The sequence below is a fragment of the Schistocerca cancellata genome, chromosome 1 (genome assembly GCF_023864275.1).
Source record: "Schistocerca cancellata isolate TAMUIC-IGC-003103 chromosome 1, iqSchCanc2.1, whole genome shotgun sequence".
NCBI classification, from domain to species: Eukaryota; Metazoa; Arthropoda; class Insecta; order Orthoptera; family Acrididae; genus Schistocerca; species Schistocerca cancellata.
Genome location: NC_064626.1, coordinates 304642451 through 304663949, shown reverse-complemented (window position 1 = coordinate 304663949; position 21499 = coordinate 304642451). Strand labels below are relative to the sequence as shown.

The 21499-nt window shown below is 38.9% G+C and overlaps 1 protein-coding gene across 1 annotated transcript in view; it reads left to right on the top strand.

Moving 5' to 3' along the window:
- LOC126172477 (transmembrane protein 127-like) overlaps positions 1-16882 on the top strand; it is a 36180-nt gene extending 19298 nt beyond the window's left edge. The window contains exons 4-5 of the mRNA XM_049920886.1: positions 8553-8687; positions 13061-16882. Coding sequence (XP_049776843.1) covers positions 8553-8687; positions 13061-13239 — 314 coding nt within the window. The 3' untranslated portion in view covers positions 13240-16882. The remainder of the gene's footprint in view (positions 1-8552; positions 8688-13060) is intronic.
- The last annotated feature ends 4617 nt before the right edge of the window (positions 16883-21499 follow it).

Genomic DNA, 21499 nt, shown 5'->3' with positions numbered 1-21499 from the left:
ACTGGTTTGTGTAGGTCATCAGGGTTCTTAAGGCAAATTATAGCCTCAAAGTAAATGCAAATCATGTTTATGACATGTGTTAAAAATATTGTGTACAAAGTTAAGTTATTCAAGGTGTAACTTCACACAGACATATACTTCGGAAGGTATTCGGCATATATAACTTTATATATATTGGAAATTTTAAATGCAAAGAAAACTTAAATCTGAAGTCAGTTGACACTTTTCATAGCTTTATTGACAAGTTGGAACACATTACAAGAATAAACGGAATATGGTGAGTCATTTCCATTTTAAGTTTTTGTGAAGTAAACTGAAAACGTTTCTGCTGTGTGCAGAGCACGACTTTCTCATACTTCACTTTCACAGCACACATATGGCAGTATGAGGTTCCACTAACCATAATTTCACTTCAGTAAAGATTGAATGTTTACATAAGTGATTGCAGGTGTTTTTTGAACTTCAAAAATCCTGTACATAGTACAGTAGGTTCATCAAGTAGGCCACAATGTCTTGGTAATTTATTTTGGAGATATCTTCAACAGCACATCCTCCAAATGTGTGTTTTGAGTGAGCTGTCTTCTTCATGAGCTTAACTAGCCTTTCATAGAGAAGGAATTAGCACATTTCATCAAAATATGAGAGGTATTAAAGATGAAGTTAGTGAACTGCTTATAGATGTTGACTTTGACATTATTGATATATCAGAGCACCACTTAAATAATGTGACAGTTCAAAGGCTTCCTTCAGCGGAATACAAGGAGTTCTTAGCAGAATGCGGGAGTGGCAATGTACATAAGAAACAGTATGCCATTTGAGTCCGTAGATGTATCACAGCACTGCACTGAACAGGTATTTGAAAGTTGTGCAGGCGCAGTTGAGTTTAGTGAACTAAATATCTAACTGTTGTTGTTTATAGGTTCCCCAACTCTGAATTCAGAGCATTTCTGCTCAAAACCAAAGAGGGTTCTTGGTTCACGTTATAGGAAGTACCAAAAATTAGTTCTGTGTGGTGACTTCAGTATTAATTTTGTATGTGATTGTGCAAGAAAAAGGATGTTGGGAGATGTCCTAAATTTATATGATCTGACGCAGACTGTATTTTTTCCAACCAGGGTGCAGGGGAACAGTAGCACAGCCATAGACAATATTTTTGTTCATTCTTCATTACTAGTTGGGCATTCTGTTAGTAAAAGGGTGAATGGCCTTTCGGACCATGATGCACAAATTTTAACACTAAAAGATTTTTGTACTCAGACAAGTGTTGTATATAATTACAAACTTGTAGAAAACAGCAACAGAGTGTTCTTTAAACCTAGTCAAGGAACAAGAGTGGCAGGACATTTGTAGTGCCAATAACATAGATGACAAATATAATGCTTTCCTTAACACATTTCTCTTGCTCTTTGAGAATTGCTTTCCATTAGAACATTCTAAATGGGGTAATAGCAATGAAAGGTAGCTTGTGTGGCTTACTAGTGGGATAATGATATCTTGTAGAACAAAGTGGGAATTACATCAAAATGTTAGAAATAGTCACAGTCAAGCTATGTGGTATGAAAATAGAATAGCTAAGTTATAGGATAAAATTAAAACTGTGTGGTCAGTTGCGAAGGAAGTGTCTGCTATCAAATGTACAGTTCGGTTTTAGAAGTGGTTTAAGAACTGAAAATACTATATTTTCTTTTCTCTATCAGGTACTGGATGGATTAAGGTTTCAAATGCTAGGCATCGTTTTTGATTTAGCAAAGGCATTTGATTGTGTTGATCACTTGACTGGTTTCACAGGTAGCTGTGCTTTTGATAGGATGGGTGATGTTTGTGACCAGACTGGAGCAGGTGTGGTGGGAGAAAGCACAGGGGGTTGGGACCAGGGGTTGTGTAAGGATGGACGAGTATATTGTGTAGGTTCGATAGGCAGCAGAATATCACTGTAGGAGGTGTAGGAAGGATGGTGGATAGGAGATTTCTCATTTCAAGGCACTTGTGGCTCATATCCCTGTAATAAAATGAGATGCAACTCTTGTCCCACACATCCTCCCACCACCACCACCACCACAACCTTCTCCAGACCGGTCTCAAACATCACCTATCCCACCAAAGGTGTGGCTACCTGTGAAACAAGTCATGTGATCTACAAGCTAAGCTGCAACAGCTGCACTGAATCCTAAGTGAGCGTGACAATCAACAAGCTGTCTGTCCACATGAATGGTCACCAACAAACTGTGGCCAAGAAACAGCTGGACCACCCTGCTGTCCAATATGACATTCATCAGGTCAGTGACTGCTTCACAACCTGCGTCATCTGGATCCTTCTCACACCAGCTTTTCTGACTTGTCGAGATGGAAACTCTCCCTACAATATATCGTACATTCCTGGCCTTAATCTTCGTTAGTCATTGTCATTATCCATGTAGCCTCTTTCCTGTTCCCATTACAGCACTACACAGCCCTCTGTTCCACCAATGCTTCCTCAGACTTTTTACTTCTGTCCTTCCAGACTGCACCTTACTGCCCTATCCTTTTTTTACCTCGTCCCTGTACACTCCCACAAGCAGCACTTCACCATCCCCCACCCGTACACTGCTATCCCTCCCCCTCTGTGCCCCAGCCTCCTCCTTACCCCCACCCAGTTGCCACTCTCGTCATGCACTGCTGCTCGCAGTCTGGCTTCACCTGCCAGAGACTGTGTGTGTGTGTGTGTGTGTGTGTGTGTGTGTGTGTGTGTGTGTGTGTGTGTGTGTTCGACAAAAGCCTTTTCAGCTGAAAGCTCACATTCTTACAGTCTTTTTGTTTTGCGCGTATCGGCAATTCAGCATCTCATTCAAGTATTATATTAATGAATGTTAGTGTTGTTCTCAATCTGTAATTGATAGTTGCCAGCAAACTTCATAAGGGAATGAATGTAGTGTGATGCTGTTGGCAGTATGCCCAGCTGTTGAAAGAGCTGTCTACGTAGAAATCCTAGGATGGGTGCCACATACCTTTATTACACACTTCTATGTTAGAAACACTTTTCCACAATGATGAATTATTCCCAAACATGATGCCACAGGACATCAGTGAATGAAAATAGGAAAAGTCAGTTAACTTCTTGATGATTTCAGCTCCAAAATCAGATATTAGCGTGTAACACAAAACTTGCGTAAGTTAGATGTCTAAGGAGATCTGTAATACGGAACTTGTACTTCAGGTTCTTGCCAGTAGAAACATCTAAGGATTTAGAATATCCTGTTTCAGTGACTGATTTTCTCTTGCAAATTATTTGTAATGGTGTGGTCAGGCTTGTGCATTATTGAATTGTATCTATTATTATTTTTTTTTTTTTTTGCTAAATTCAGTGACAGACCCTCTGGATAGAATCTTTCATTACTCTTCAAGTAACTATTATTTACAGTTTCAAATGTTTTACTCTGTTTGGCTCATTTATGATATGTGCACCATCAGCTAAGAAAACTATTTCTGCTTCTTGGATATTTGATGGAGGATTGTTTATTCATTCAGTTGTCAAATTCTTTTGTAGGAAATACATTAAAAGTTATCTTAACTATTATTTACAAATTTCACTGCAATTATCTTTCACAAATCTTTAAAAAAAGAGCATTCCAGGCACCACCACCATAACGTATCCAGCCTATTGACATACTACTGCTGCCTTGGGGCACCTCTATTCATCCCCTAGCCTACAGACAGTGTTCCTCCTTCTCATCCCCTTATGGCACCCAGACCGTTCTAACACTCCTCTAAATCCAGAGCTGAAACATTCTCAGAACACTGTTGTTTCTACCAAAATCCTCATCCCCACAGTGTTACACTCAAATTTAACCATGTTGGACTTGTCAAAGACCTGCTCTTCTCCCAACCCTTACAGTGGAAACACTTCTTTGCCACCAGTGCTTCCAACCAAAGCCAATCTGAACCGAACATTGAACCCTACCGCTCCCAGTTCACACTACTAACCAACTGTGATCCTCCCCCTCTCTACCACCTAACGATCATTTGGTCACCTTCCAGGAATTCCATACCTCCTACTTGGCCTCACCACCTTTCCCCAGGTCCCTTCCAAAGAAATCAACTTTGATCTGGAGACAGGACAGCCATACACATCCTCAAAACAGATCTTGGCCTTATCATCCTACTGGCAGACAAAGGTTCCAGCACTGTTGTTATTAATCACAGTGACTACCTGGTGGAAGGCCTCCGCCAGTTGTCTGGCACCTCCACCCGTAAACTCGGCCAGAGAGATCCAATCCCAGAACTCCAGCATAACCTCTAATTCCCACTTAGAACCTCAGGCCCTCCCCAGAACCTATTTCCACTCTGACTCCTAAGACACTCTGCACACCCACCTATTACATGCTCCACAAAATGCACAAACCCAGCAATCCAGGACACCCTGTTGTTGCCAGTTATTGTGCTAGTACAGAAAGAATTTTGGCCCTCATTGACCAACACCTCTAACCTTTTGCCCGAAATCTAGCTTTGCATATCAAAGATACCAACCATTCCGTCACCAACTCTCCACCACCACCCCTTTACCTCCTGTCTCATCACTATTGATGTCACTTTCCTACACACCAGTATCCCTTATGTCCATGGTCTTTCACTATTGAACACTGCCTCTCCCAACATCTTCAGACTCCAAACCCACTACCTCAGTCCTAATATACCTTTCTAACTATATCTTGAACACACTACAACATCTCCTTTGAAGGGAAGGTGTTCAAACAAATCCACGGCACAGCCATGGGCACCTGCATGACACCCTCCTAAGCCAACATGGTTATGGACTGTCTAGAAGAACCTTCCTACATCCCTAACACCCCAAACTGCTTGTCTGGTTGAAGTTCATTGTTGAAGTCTTCAGGATCTGGACCCAAGGCCGAGACACCCTGTCCTCAGACCTTCAAAACCTCAACACCTTCTCTCATATACACTTCATGTGGTCTTCCAACCCAGTGTGCCACCTTCCTGAAAATTTACCACCTCCTCTCTGATAGCTCCATCCGCACTTCTGTCCACACATAACTCACCAACCACCTACAGTACATGCATTTTGAAGGCTACCATCCCTTCCACACCAAGAAATCTCTTCCATACAGCCTTGCCGCCCATAGACAGTTATCTGTAATGACAAGAACTACCATATCCACTATGATGAAGGTCTCACAGTGGTCTTCACTGACAGACACTATCCCCCAAACCTAGTCCACAAACAGATTTTCTGTGCCGTATCCCATCACATCCCCAATCTTCCCGCCATCCCTAAGAACCAGCTAAAAAGGAGTCCCCCTCGTCACTCAATACCATCCCAGACTGGAACGTATGAATCCCATCCTTCATCAGGCCTTCGGTTATGTATCATCTTCCCATGAAACAGTTTGAAAGATTCTTTTGTAAAGGTATCACAAGGCATGAAAATGATCTCTACTATTTGTGACCTAACTTAGTGGAAGCATAGAGAAGAGGAACTCTGAACATCTCACCAGTAAATTAGTGGTGCTGAAAAATAATTAATATAGTTTTAAAAACAGATTTAAATTAATTATTTGTGTTTTGACAAATGTGGGTTCTTTCAGTATGCTTTTAAAAATTCATTTTGGCTCACAGAGGAACTTACTTCACAGCTAATGCACGTGTGTGTGTGTGTGTGTGTGTGTGTGTGTGTGTGTGTGTGTGTGTCTTATGTATGAAGCATGTTCAGTATTAAGTGCACTAGATCTTTATACATTTTTTTTAGAAAAAGTGCTATTGGAAAAAAATTACAGGATATTGTTGATACACTTGTTGACTATTATTTGTTGACATAATCATCATCCCATCCAGTGCATATGATGACCTGTGACTCAAGTTCCTTTATGCCCTCCTTGAAGAACTCTCCTGCCAGCTACTTCCCCCACTTCAGAACTTCTTTCTATACCTGCTCATCAGTTGAAAATAACTTTCACACATACAGTACTGGCCATTAAAATTGCTACACTGCAAAGATGACATGCTACAGACACGAAATTTAACCGACGGGAAGAAGATGCTGTGATATGCAAATGATTAGCTTTTCAGAGCATTCACACCTACAAGATGCTGACATGAGGAAAGTTTCCAACCGATTTCTCAAACACAAACAGCAGTTGACCGGCGTTGCCTGGTGAAACATTGTTGTGATGCCTCGTGTAAGGAGGAGAAATGTGTACTATCACGTTTCCGACTTTGATAAAGGTCGGATTGTAGCGTATCGCGATTGTGGTTTATCGTATCGTGACACTGCTGCTCGCGTTGGTCGAGATCCAATAACTGTTAGCGTAATATGGAATTGGTGGGTTCAGGAGGGTAATACGGAACGCCGTGCTGGATCCCAACGGCCTTGTATCACTAGAAGTCGAGATGACAGGCATCTTATCCACATGGCTGTAACGGATCGTGCAGCCACGTCTCGATCCCTGAGTCAACAGATGGGGATGATTGCAAGACAACAACCATCTGCACAAACAGTTCGACGACGTTTGCAGCAGCATGGACTATCAGCTCGGAGACCATGACTGCGGTTACCTTTGATGCTGTATCACAGGCAGGAGTGCCTGCGATGGTGTACTCAACGACAAACCTGGGTCCACGAATGGCAAAACGTCATTTTTTCGGATGAATCCAGGTTCTTTTTACAGCATCGTGATGGTCGTATCCGTGTTTGGTGACATTGCGGTGGACGCACATTGGAAGCGTATATTTGTCATTGCCATACTGGCATATCACCCGGCGTGATGGCATGGGATGCCGTTGGTTACACATCTCGGTCACCTCTTGTTTGCATTGACGGCACTTTGAACAGTGGACGTTACATTTCAGATGTGTTAGGACCCGTGGCTCTACCCTTCATTCAATCCCTGCGAAACCCTACATTTCAGCAGGATAATGCACGACCGCGTGTTTCAGGTCCTGTACGGCCTTTCTGGATACAGAAAATGTTCGACTGCTGCCCTGGCCAGCACATTTACCAGATCTCTCACCAATTGAAAATGTCTGGTCAACAGTGGCCGAGCAACTGGCTCGTCACAATATGTCGGTCACTATTCTTGATGAACTGTGGTATCGTGTTGAAGCTGCATGGGCAGCTGTACCTATACACGCCATCCAAGCTCTGTCTGACTCAATGCCCAGGTGTATCAAGGCGGTTATTACGACCAGAGGTGGTTGTTCTGGGTAATGATGTCTCAGGATCTGTGCACCCAAATTAGGTGAAAATGTAATCACATGTCAGTTCTAGTATAATATTTTTGTCCAATGAATACCCGTTTATCATCTGCATTTCTTCTTGGTGTAGCACTTTTAATGGCCAGTAGTGTATATGCCCTCAGGGAAGTGAAAAGATGATAACCTGAAGTCACCAAGCCTGGGAATAAGGGGGTGGTTCAAAACATCCCAACTAAAAGTCGAACAGCATCTTGGTGGATAAAGCTGTGTGAGGACTGGCATTCTTGTATAATAAGCACAATTGTCTTGTCAGTATTCCCTTCCTTTTGATTGAATACTCCTTCTGAGTCTTTTAGCGTATGATTATATTGTTGCACATTGACGATCTCCCCCTGAGGCAGAAATTTAACCAAAATGATGCCTGTTTGGTCCCAAAATACTGAGGCCATTTTTTATTTAATTTAATTAATTAATTTATTTATTTTTTTCTGGAAATCGTAGTTTCAAATTTTTTAGCAGATGGGGAATTAGTTTGACAGCAATATGATGACTGTCTTCTTGTCTTGGGTGTGTAATGAGTTGTGTACATTTCATTTCCAGTCACAATAGAGTTCATCAAATCCTTACCTTACATTTAAAGTTGCTCAGAAAACTTGTGGGTGCTATTGACCTGAATTTTCTTGTGCTATTCTGTCAGCTGTTTTGGGACCCATCTTGGGCAGTTTCCAGTAAGCCAGTTTTTCTGTAAGTGTCTTACTTAAAATAATTGTGAATAGTTGTGGAGACATCGCAGAAATTTCATCCTCTGCCGATCAGGGTCTTCATGAACAGTTTTATTTGTTTTATTTTGTTCTATTTGTTTTTCCCCTACCAATTCATCAGCGAAAATTGATGGTCTTCCACCCCTCTGTTATGAACATTTGTTCTGCGTCCACTAATCTCCCTACACCTCTTAAACACACTCTTTCTGTACGTAACACCTTTGCCGTAAACTGTTTTGACTCGTGAAAAAATTTTGGTTGGTGTTATTCCTTCCATGAGTAAAAAGCAGATCACAGCATGTGGCTTGCAGTTTGTGGGATTTCTTACTGACATCTTTCATGTAAATGGGATGTACAACATGATTTTACATGAATTTGTGATTTTACATATTACCATATACCTGCAATTCTTGCTCTGGTCAGTGCCCCCCCCCCCCCCACTCCTACCACTCAGTTTGCCAACCTTCAAAATAACAAAAAAACAACATCCCATTATGGTCACATTACTCTTACTTTCTGAACATGTCTCATTAGTTGGCCATATGTGCAAGTGAATTTTTGTGAAGTTTGTGCTCTCATACTTGCTCTCTCTCCCTTTCTTTCCAGTTATTTGTGTAGTTGCCATTATTGGACTGTGCTATTATATCACAACGTTACTGCAGAGAGTAATTCAAAATTCCAACCCGGAAAGGGAAGTGAAAGTTGCTTACGAGTATGGTTGTTACACCATCACAGCAGCAGGTAACATATTTTTCATTTATGTTTATTTTTAATTATGTGTTACAGTTAGAAACTTATGCTCTTGTGTTAATAACCTATTCAAATGTAAACCTCTTATAATTTTGAAACACAAGCTGCATCTCTGCTGCATATACTGTCTTCATCATAGCCTTGAAAAAAACCTAAGCAAATCACACTGGCACCTGAAACAGTGTACAGTGTCAGTATCTCTTATTAGGTCCACTTCCTTATCAGCACTCTGCGTCCTATATACTATAGGTGAGAGCTGTACAGGTTAGCAGGGGGCCTTCCGATTTGAAAAATGGAAAATAAACACATGGATCATGTTTTTAAACAAATTACTCCTGAAATATTAAATGACTTTAGTGCTTTTGCAAAATAAAATGTGGTGACTGATCAAGCATCTGAAGATAATATGTATAAAAGAATGGAATTTCTCTGTGCTTAATGTGCACAATGTGAAGTTTTAGAAATGCATCATGGTCGGACATCTGACTAAAACTCTCTTTGAGTTCCATTCACTTATGGAGGTACCATAACAATTTTATAATTAAGGTCGATGTGGTTTATGGTGTGGGTTTCTGTTGTCATGCCCTAGTTCGTGAACCACGGGCAACATATGTGTAACCAAGTAAGTGGTCCTGACAGTCGAGATACCAGTTACTTTGGAATAAGGCTGGGCGTCTCAGACGTATTCTGATTCGTGGTCACCTTTGTGCTGAGACGGCAAAGACTACCAAATCCACCAATTAGTCCCTCAGCCGTTAGGCGTAAAACTCAATGGGACCCGGGGCAAGTAAGGCTAGCAACTTGCTTCCGTGGTACTTTAAATATGATGCTGGCAACAATCAGAGCAAAATGCCTCGGACCTTTGGAGGTGACGAAGTCCCTCCTCTAATTGACAAACCAGGGACTCCTAAGATATGACTCGGCAAACGAATGGTAACGAGATGGGGAGCTATTAATATCAATGCGGGCTACTCTGGGAAGAAGGTAGAGCTGGCAGAGGCTGCAAGTAAGATGTGGTTGGATGTTTTAGCTGTTAGTGACATTCGGGTCAGGTGTGAGAAAGAACAGGACCCGGGAGAATACAATGTCTACCTGTCAGGAGTCAAAGCAGGAATAGCACAATGGGGTGTAGGGCTTTACATCAGGAAAGAAATGGAACCCAGCATAGTTGCAATAAGGCATGTAAACGAATGACTGATGTGGATAGATTTGACAGTGTCTAGCAAGAAAATTAGGATTGTGTCAGTATATTCACATTGTGAAGGGACAGATCAAGATAAGATGGATAGTTTTTATGGCACACTCAGTGATGTAGTTGTTAGAGTAAAGGACAAGGACAGTGTTCTGCTCATGGGTGATTTTAATGCCAGAATTGGAAATCGAACAGAAGGGTATGAAAAGGTTATGGGTAAATTTGGAGAGGATATGGAGGCCAACAGGAACGGGAAACAACTCTTGGATTTCTGTGCCAGTATGGGCTTAGTAATCACAAACTCCTTTTTCAAACATAAGAACATTCGCCGGTATACTTGGGAAGGCAGGGGAACCAGATCTGTCATTGACTATATAACAACAGATCAGGAATTCAGGAAGGCTGTGAGGGACACACGTGTATTCAGGGGATTCTTTGATGACACTGATCACTATTTAATCTGCAGTGAAATTGGTACTGTGAGGCTGAAAGTGCAGGAGGTTAGGTCCATATGTAGGAGGATAAGAGTGGAGAAACTTCAGGATAAGGAAATCAGGCACAAGTACATAACGGTGATCTCAGAAAGGTGCCAGTTAGTTGAATGTTGTCAATTACAGTCATTGGAAAAAAAGGACAAGGTACAGGGACACAGTACTAGAAGTGGCTAAAGAATGTCTTGGAACAGTAGTGTGTAAAGGTAAGATGAAGCAAACAGCTTGGTGGACTGACACAGTCAAGGCAGCCTGTAAAAGGAAAAAGAAGGTGTATCAAAAATGGCTACATACTAGAACTCAGGTAGACAGAGAAAGTTATGTTGAAGAAAGAAACAAAGCCAAACAGATAATTGCAGCATCCAAGAAGAAATCTTGGGAAGACTTTGGAAACAGGTTGGAGACTTTGGGTCAAGCTGCTGGAAAACCATTCTGGAGTGTAGTTAGCAGTCTTTGAAAGGGAGGTAAGAAGGAAATGACAAGTATTTTGGACAGGTCAGGAAAACTGCTGGTGAATCCTGTTGATGCCTTGGGCAGATGGAGCGAATATTTTGAAGAGTTGCTCAATGAAGGTGAAAATACGATCAGTAATGTTTCAATTTTCGATGTACAATGGGATAGGAATGATGATGGAAATAGGATCACATTTGAGGAAGTGGAGAAAATCGTCAATAGATTGCAGTGCAATAAAGCGGCTGGGGTGGATGAAATTAAGTCGGAACTTATCGAATACAGTGGAATGTCAGGTCTTAAATGGCTACACAGGATAACTGAAATGGCATGGGAGTCAGGACAGGTTACATCAGACTGGATGAAAGCAGTAATCACACGAATCTTTAAAGAGATACCTCTGTAGTTGTTACAATCTTGTCTGTTTCCATGTTTAATCAGTGTTGTGGGTAAAATCTTCTCAGGTATTGTTGAAAGGAAAGTGCGAGTATTAGTTGAGGACACATTGGATGAAAATAAGTGTGGGTTTAGACCTCGTAGAGGTTGTCAGGACCAGATCTTTAGCTTACAGCAAATAATGGAGAAGTGTTGTGTGTGGAACAGGGAATTGTATCTATGCTTTATAGATCTAGAAAAGGCATATGACCGAGTTCCTAGGAGGAAGTTACTGTCTGTTCTACGAGATTATGGAATAGGAGGCAAACTTTTGCAAGCAATTAAAGGTCTTTACATAGATAGTCAGGCAGCAGTTAGAGTTGACGGTAAATTGAGTTCATGGTTCAGAGTAGTTGCAGGGGTAAGACAAGGCTGCAACCTGTCTCCACTGTTGTTCATATTATTTATGAATCATATGTTGAAAACAATAGTCTGGCTGGGTGAGATTAAGATATGTGAACACAAAATCAGCAGTCTCGCATATGCGGATGACTTAGTTGTGATGGCAGATTTGACTGAAAGTTTGCAAAGTAATATTTCAGAGCTAGATCAGAAATGTAAGGACTATGGTATGAAGATTAGCATCTCCAAAACGAAAGTAATGTCAGTGGGAAAGAGATTTAAATGGATTGAGTGCCAAATAGGAGGAACAAAGTTAGAACAGGTGGACAGTTTCAAGTACTTAGGATGCATATTCTCACAGGATGGCAACATAGTGAAAGAACTGGAAGTGAGGTGTAGCACAGCTAATGCACTGAGCGCTCAGCTACGATCTACTCTCTTCCGCAAGAAGGAAGTCAGTACCAAGACTAAGTTATTTGTGCACCGTTCAATCTTTCGACCAACTTTGTTGTATGGGAGCGAAAGCTGGGTGGATTCAGGTTATCTTATCAATAAGGTTGAGGTTACGGATATGAAAGTAGCTAGGATGATTGCAGGTACTAGTAGATGGGAACAATGGCAGGAGGGTGTCCACAATGAGGAAATCAAAGAAAAACTGGGAATGAACTCTGTAGATGTAGCAGTCAGGGTGAACAGGCTTAGATGGTGGGGTCATGTTACACGCATGGGAGAAGCAAGGGTACCCAAGAGACTCATGGGTTCAGCAGTAGAGGGTAGGAGGAGTCGGGGTAGACCAAGGAGAAGGTACCTGGATTCGGTTAAGAATGATTTTGAAGTAAGCTTAACATCAGAAGAGGCACCAATGTTAGCACTGAATAGGGGATCATAGAGGAATTTAAGGGGACTATGCTCCAGACTGAACGCTGAAAGGCATAATCAGTCTTAAATGATGATGATGATGATGGTCGATGTTTTTTTAGCATGATTAAAATGCCTTGGAACATTTTTTTACTACTGAAAATATAATTTTTATTTCCGTCCATGGATATTTCATTGGGTCTTTCTATATCTCTGCCATGTAAAATTTAATTCCCTACCTGAGAGGTAAAGGGGCATCGTTTTCACAGTTTCAACTTACGATCATTTTTATAATTCAGTAACTGCTTCACTTGTTCCAGTACAGTACTGATTCAGATACAGCCTAAATTGGGTGGAACTGTAACACAACTGCTGCCCTTCATACAAGAATGAAATCATGTCTGGGAGTTACAAATATGACTAAGCTGAAAATGAGGAAATTGAACTTAGGCTTTTTACCTCTCAGGCATGGAATTAAGAGATATAGTATGAACTTAATGTACTTTATGTATTTTTATTCCATTCTGATGCAGTGTGTAACTAATTTTATAACAAAAGCTGCCAGTTTATTGATTTATCTGTTCTAATTGTTTAAGGTGTGGTTGCAGTATTTGCAACAGCAAGTAATCTCCTCCAGTATTACTCGCCAAATGAAGACACAGAGCGTCAGAGAATCTTTGGTGATTGGGATGGGCTGGAAACATTCTCAGTTGGAGGGTGGGGCAGGGGCACTCCACTAGAAAGCATCCCACCTCCACCACCGTACTCTCCATAAATTGATGTGGAACAGTCCTTAAAACATCCTGTGATACTTGCTTTATATTTTATGTAGCTCATTAAATAGTCCTAAACCATATGTGTGTATGCGTGTAGTACTTACAGTGACTTGGTCGTTAAATATTGTAGGAGAATAGCTTTGTTGAATGTTATGTGAAATTTTGTTATTATTATTTTTTTTTTTTTTTTTCAAAAAGCTTTTCCATTACAAACAGTACACAGATCTCAGTGTACAAAAACATATACTTGCTTATATTCCATTGTAAACCACTGCATATTTTTATCTAAATGCAACTCATCCTTGTGCATATCACCATTAACTGTTATTACATTTTATGTTAAATATGTGCTTAGATTAAGTTTTAGTAGGTGTATGTCTAAGAGAAGAGACTGCATTTCATTGCACTAGTTGCATCTGTACATTTCTTCAAAAAATTTCTTACTGAATTCTATTTTAAGAAAATTTTTGAGTATCTGTATGTGTCCTTTGTGTATGATCTCCAGCACAAAAGTGGTTGATTTATTTTTATTTTTAGACATGTTTAAATACAATGTGCTTGATTTCATAATAAATAAACTATTACATGAATGTTATGTGGGAACTAAACAGTTTATCAGTGGTTTTAAGAATAGGTATACATTGATGGTACAATAATGATAAATGATACGTGGCACCACAGGCTTGTTTGATTATTATATCTCAGGAATACAGTAAAACATAAAGTTCAAACCTCTACTTGTTTTATAACAGCAATTCTGAAAGTGTAACATTTGGAATATTAGAGGTTATAGATCATTGCGAATAACGTGGGCTCAGAGAAATTTCTGCTTTCTACTGTGTGAACAGAATTGATGGATGAGGTGATAGTTTTAACGAAACACAGGAAACAGAAGTTGCAGGTTTTAAGTGGAGTTTTATATCTATAAATCTATTAAATGCCTAGGTGTGTGTGCATGTACGCATGGAGAGTCGTATACTGTGGCTTAGAGAAAAATAACAAAAAGTGATTGACTAAAAGATAGTTTGTGTGAGAGATGTCACTAAATTTTTGTTTTGTTTGGAACACTTTATAGTCTCTTGCCCCCTGCAGTTCTTTATGCATTAAGAATTATGATTAATTCGCATTCGCAGTGCGGTTCATTTCGTGGTGTGGTATCAGTGAGAGGGAGTTGTTTCAGTACTCGGCACAGATAGTGAATAGAGGAGTAACTAGAACCTTTCACTTTAAATATCATCATCATTTTTTAGTATTACAAATGGATAAGGGGCAAAGTCATCTTGGGAATACAGAAGACAATAATTTAATGACAAAATGCCATATTATTAGCCACAGTAAGGCTAAAATGAACTATTCTATTCGCGTTGTTTTGCACCTCGTCCTGTAGCCTGCAAACAGTTTGATTTGTTTAACAAAACTGACTGTACTTGCTGTGCTGCAACACTAAATTTGAAATAACACTGTTGTAACTCCAGGCACATACTTAACTGGGTTGGACAGGAGTTAGCCCTTAACTTGTGAGAAGATAGTCAAAATGATGATTTGAAATTGATCCTTGATAATAATGCAGTTGATTATTGGTATATTTACCATTTTCTTTCACCAACCCTATAACTGTGTTACTTACCTACTGACTGTACACTTATTGCAGGGTAAAATGTCAGTTAAAGGATGAAAATAATTTGTTGCCTTTGCTAAGTGACTTACAGTGGTGATAAAGAGTTTTAGTGATTGTACAATTTCTTGTGCTAAATATTTATGTTCTGTTTCATGCAGGCCAGATATGCGGTAATTTCTGTGTTAAGTTTTGCTGCAGTGTTTATGATTCATCTGACTTAGTGTATATTTTTCCATTCCATGCGGTGAGTTTTAGTGAAACGTGTCATCTCCAAGTGTGTCAAGTTTCCAAACAAAAATTTCAATCATCTGCCTTTGAGAAAGTTTGTAGTGTATTGCAAAATTTCTTTGAAAATTTGTATAAAAAGGGACAATGATGGTTCAGTAGTTACGAAACTATGTTGGGTACCACAAGTGGCTCTTTGGGTGTTAAATTGTCTTTTTCTGTCCTGTTAGATTGCATCAAGTTTTCATCTGGCAATACTTTGAATGAATTAAAAAAGTTGGTTAGTGGTTCAGATTTGATATTAAACTACGAGTCATCTTAAACTGTTCAAGTCAGATGATTCTCAAATCAGAGCAAGACAAGAGTTTGTCATCTCCAGTATAATAATCCATTCAGCCTTCAATGTATTTCAAATGAAACAATGTTAATTACAGCAAATTTCACATTATGTTCAGTTTTGTGTTGTTTATAGTTATTCAAATAAAATCATGAACAACAACAATTTTTTTGACAAAGGCATCTGCTTTTCAAACTGGAGGAGAACAGGGTGGAGAAAGGGGGCGGGGTGAGAGATTGAATCCTAAGTTGCTTCAATTTTCTGAAGTTCCTTTATTAGATTAACAATGGAGAACAGGAAGTAGAAGATACTGACATGCATGATACAGGATTTTTAAATCTTTTTCGTCACTGTAGGCTCTGCCTATACCTTTCTTTTGGTGTTCTCTGTCTTTATACTGACAATAAATTAAGTAAAATTGCAATGGCAGGAAATTAAACGTGTTTTTAAATTTGTGTTACACAGCTCAGCTCCAATTATTTTCAATCCACTGGCTGGAAAGTGGACACACTGCTTACGCTACCATTAACAATTTATTGGTACATTATAAAAACTTGTTATTCCTAAATCTGAACTAAAATGAAATATCATTTTGCTAGAGGTGTTAAATTGTCTGCAATGCATTATTTTTCTTTACTGGAATAAAGTAATGATATACTTTGCATATATCCACAATTCTGCAGCTGGGAAAGAATAATATTGTTGAAATTCTGTTTTGCAAGTGCCATATAATTATTCCTTTGAATATAATTTAATAACAAAATCTGTTCAAGTATTTTGCTTATTATTCAGTATTATTTTGTATCTGGCCTGTTATTAAACTTCTTGCCTGTGATATCATGGTGATAAATTGTTTTATTGTTGTATTTTTCCTTAAAGATTCATTGATTGCTTTTGCATGGACTGCATTTTTGTAAATTTTGTACAGTATCATAATATTTCTGCAGCCACTCTTCAAACAATGTATGTAGAGGTACAGAGTTGCCTAAAGTAGTCAATCGAATTCTGCAATAGTTAAACCCTCGACTGTACAATGTTATAATCACCTGGACATTCTATACCTGTAATGGTGTGTTGCATTTTAGGAGGAAGATGATCATTTGTAAACATCATGTTTTCTATTAATGTTTTAAAAATTGCCTGTAATATGTAAAGGTGCCCTTTGCCACTGAGCATTCGTTAACTGTTGTGTTATTGATGTTACAGTATAGCTAGTGTTGTTATTTTTAGTGTTTGTTCTCCGTTGTACAGTCCAGACAACACTGTTTTTTAAAGAGACATTTATGTGTTGTAAACATTGTTACTGCTACCATTAACATTTATTGAAGTAATATTTACCTCTGCAACATCCATCCTGTAAAGTTGTTGAGCCAGAAAATATTTTATCTGAATTATATTTTTGAAAATGTCTTGTACATATTTTATGCAATGTATCATTAAATATTACAAAATATTTTCCTCATGAGACTTTTTCCTCTAATGAGTATCCAGACCCCGCCGACATCGTCTCCTTATCTGTAAAATATTAGCAGAAATTGCACATAAATATCAAAGCACCAAAAAAATGAAATCCATAGGAAATGTACAAGTAAATAACATGAGGTTATGCAAGATGATGAATGCATGAATGCACTTGTCTACCAAATTATTTGTTCTGCTTATTAGTTGAGAATTCAGTGTTAGGTGAAAAACGGAGCATATTCTACTTGCAGATGGAATTATTTTGATTAAATACAAAATGTGTGTATACTAATAATTTCAGCTAAAAATTCTTTGATCAGTCTTAATAACTAAATACCAAATAAAAGGCTGAGATCTACCCCTGATGGATACAAAATTGTAGGAAACTGTAACAGAAAAAGCAATATTGACTTGGATGTATGTAATAAAAACTCTGAGTAAGTTCTCTGATGATTTCAAGTCACACCTTTGTAAACAATTTTTTAGAGAAGTTTCTAAAATTTATACCCTGTATAAAATGGATAATGAATCAAATCTCAAATGGCAGCAAGAGAAAAGCAAGTCTTACTTTCTTTGATAAAATCTGGTCGTACAGGATGATTGGGCTATGGTGTTGTACAACCACTCCCAGTGCAGAGAAAGTGATTAAGGCAGTAGGTCCTTACAAAACTCCATTTATAGGTCAGACATATTGCAGCACTCATTTTGGGGTGCGAAAATTCCTGGAAGTGAGCCAGGTCATGATTTGCACTAAGTGTAGGGCAACAGATATACAAACACTCTGTGAAAGTCACATTGCAGTGATTTTGGTGGGTAGTTCTGGTAGTACTATCATTCCCCCACTTCCCTGTTCCATTCGCAAATCGTGCATGAGAAAAATGACTATTGATAAACCTCCGTATGAACTCTTTAATTTCCAGTTTTCTGATCACGGTCATTTTGTGAGATGTGTGTCAAGAAATAATGTGTTCCCTGACTCTTCTTGAAATGTTCACTTTCAGGATTACAACAGTAAATCTGTAGTGCCTCTCTTGTGGCATCTGCCACTGGGGTTTACTGAGCATCTTTGTAACATTCTTGTGCTTGCTAAACAGTCTCTTAACAAACTGTGCCATTCTTTTATGGGTCTTCTGTATCTAGCCTCATAAGCCAGACACAGGAAATGGTCTTACAAATGTATTCCTTAATACTCTCGAAATGGATTTCAGCCTGGCCACTGCTTTTCTTGCAATTAATTTTGTGGTTATTGCTCTTATAACTTATTTTGGATGGCTACACCATGGTGTTTGATGGTTGTTACTGATTCCAGTGACATTTTTCCATTAATGTAATGGTACAGTACTTGGTCTCTTTGTCTATTTGTGTGGAACACATTATATTTATTTACATTCAGCATCAACTGCCACTCTCTGCACCAAATGTTGATCTCCCATGGGCCTTGGTGCAATTTGCTACAGTCTTCTGATGCTGCAACCTTCTTACAGATACAGCATCATCTGTTAGCAGCCTAATGGAACTCCAAATGTTATCCACTAGACCATTTACACATATCGTAAACAGTAATGGTCATGTAATGCTCCCTTCGTGTATTCCTGAAATTAATTTTACATCTGTAATGCTCCCTTGGGGTATTCCTGAAATTAATTTTACATCTACATTTGCACCCATCAAATCACTGTGAAGAGTATGGCAGGGGGTACATCTTATTTTACCAGTTATTAGGGCTCTTTCCCCATTCTGTTCACATATGGAGCAAGGGAAAGAAGATTGTTTAAATGCCTTTGTGTGTGAGCTGTAATCAGTCTTGTCCTCATACTACCTGTGAAAATGATGCAGAGGGGTTTGTAGTCTATTCCTATCATCTAAAGCCAATCCTTGAAAATTTGTAAGTAGTCTTTCTTGGGATAGTTTTCATCTATCTACTAGAGCCTGCCAGTTCAGTTTCTTCAGCATCTCTGTGACGTTCTCCCATGGGTAAAACATATATGTGGCCATTCGTGCTACCCTCCTCTGTGTACATTCAATATCCCCTGTTAGTCATAATTCGTACAGGTCCCATTCATTGAGCAATTTTCGAGGCTGGGTCGTATGAGTGATTTGTAAGCAATTTCCTTTAAAGACTGATTGTACATGTCCAGTATTGTACCAATAGACCAAAGGCTACCACCTGCTGTAGCCATGACTGAGCCTATGTGATCATTTCATATTGTATGTTATTTGTATGAGTTGGCCAATTTCAGCCACAACTCACTGATATTATAGTCTTAGGGTACTATGTCTTTTCATTTTGACAAATGCATGACTGAATATTTATGCTGCTTCTGCCAGATGGTACTTCATTATAGATAACTGTACCATCTGCAAAAAGTTTGAGGTTACCATCAATGTTGTCCACAAGGTCATTAATATACGACACGAACAGGGAGGATCCCAACACACTTCCCTGGGGCTCACCTGAAGTTACTTCTACATCTGATAACTACTCTCCAACAAGATAGCATGCTGCATCCTCCCGATCAAACAATCCTCAGTCCAGTTGAAGATTTTTCTTCATACCCCCTATGATCATATGTTTGATAATAAGTGCAGGTATGGTACTGAGGCCAATGCTTTTCAAAAATCAGGAAATACTGCATCTACCTGTGAAAAAAAATTGAGAGTCGGGTTTGACATCATCAATGTTTTTGGAACCCATGCTGGATGGCATGTAGGAGGTAATTTTGTCTGAGGTACCTAATTATGTTTGAATTGAGAATATATCTAAAATTCAACTACAATGTGATGTCAGAGATATTGGATAATTTCTAGTAGTCTTCTTGTAAATGGGAGTGACCTGTGCTTCTTCCGACTACTGGACATGGTTTTTTGTTCGAGGGATCTACGATAGATTATAGCTAAAGAGACACAACTCAGCCACAAATTCAGACGTATTCAATTTTAATGGTTTTAGCTGTTTCTCAACGCAACTGACATTAAATTGGGGCAATTCTCCTGCATTTTCCCTTGTAAGGGACCACTTGAAAACACAGTTAACCATTTCTACATTTGCTTTACTACCCTCAGTTTCAGTCCCTGTCTAAACAGTGAGTGAATGGACGCTAACTTTGGTGCCACTAACAGCCTTTACATATGACCAGAATTTCTTTAGGTTTTGTGAAATATTCGTTGACAATATTTTGCTGTGTTAGTCACTGAAGGCTTAACACATTGCTCTCTTGATAGCCAAACACAATTCATTCCACATCTGTCTGTAGCCCTATGCTTTATTTTACACCAATTATGCAGTAGTGTCTGTTTCTTTAGAAGTTTCTGTATAGTGACTGTTTAGCACGGAGGGTTCGTCCCATTATGAACTGTTCTACTGGGTACATATCTACCGACTGCACGGGCAATTGTTCTTTTAAAATTTGAGCCACACTTCCTCTCCTGTGCTGAAAGTTTCAAGGTCCTCATTGAGGCATGACACTACTGCTTTTTTCTATCTAATTTACTAAACATATATGTATTTCTGCTTGTTTTAGTTCTGTATTGTACTTTGGTAATCATTGTTACCTCAATCACATCATGGTCACAGATACCAGTTTTGATGTGGACGGACTCTAAGGGTCTGTTTGTTGCCTTTAGATCTAATGTATTTTCATCATAAGTGGGGTTCTGAAGTATCTGTTGTAAGTAATTGTTAGAGAAGGCATTTAGTAATGTTTCACAGGATGTCTTGTTACATCAGTCAATTTCATGTCATTAAAAACTACTTGTCGAGTTCTAACTGCTAGGAAGTTCTGAACTGAATTGCAAATCTGGTCCAAAACTTGGAAGCTCTTATTTTGTTCACAAAAAGACAGTATGGAACTGTACTCAATTCCTTGCAAAGGTCAACAAATGTACCATAATCCTGGGCACCTCCTCTTTTTTTAATAATTATTATTAACAAAACCCCCCCGTATTTTATGGGCTAACAGAGTGAGCTGTGTTTTCCAAGGTCTCTGGTTTAGGAATTACATTAATTGGTAGAGTGGAGATTTTAATTTTCCAAAAAGGTCATAATGCATAAATATTCATCATATTTCATGATTGTGCTAAGGATTTACTTCAGCAATAATGGTCTATAATTATGTACAACTGTCTTGATGACCATTCTTAAAAAATGGTAATGACCTGCCCTTTTTTTCCAATCACTTGGTCCTTTGTTACTCCACTATGCAAAATTGCTGTCAGTTGAGAATCAAGTTTTTTCATGCAATCTCTGAAGAGAATTACAAGTATCTCATCTACTCCAGATTCTTTATCTCTGTTGAGCAATGTCAGTTGATTTTCTATTCCGCAGTCACTTATCATCTCAATATCTGCATTTTGGTGTTCTTTGTAATTGTTGAATGCAGGAGCCACATTACAAGTTCCCAACATGAAACAATTTATGTAGACTGAAGTCAGTATTTTGGCCTTTTCTGTCATCTTCCTTTATTATTAAGTATCTTTTAACATCCACTATTTGCAGAACTGTAAACAAATTGTGAAAATTGTGATTTTAAGATCAATCACTTTATTTTGAAACACACACACAATGTGAATTTGGGAAACAACTAAATGCACTATAACATATGAACTTTACATGCAGGCA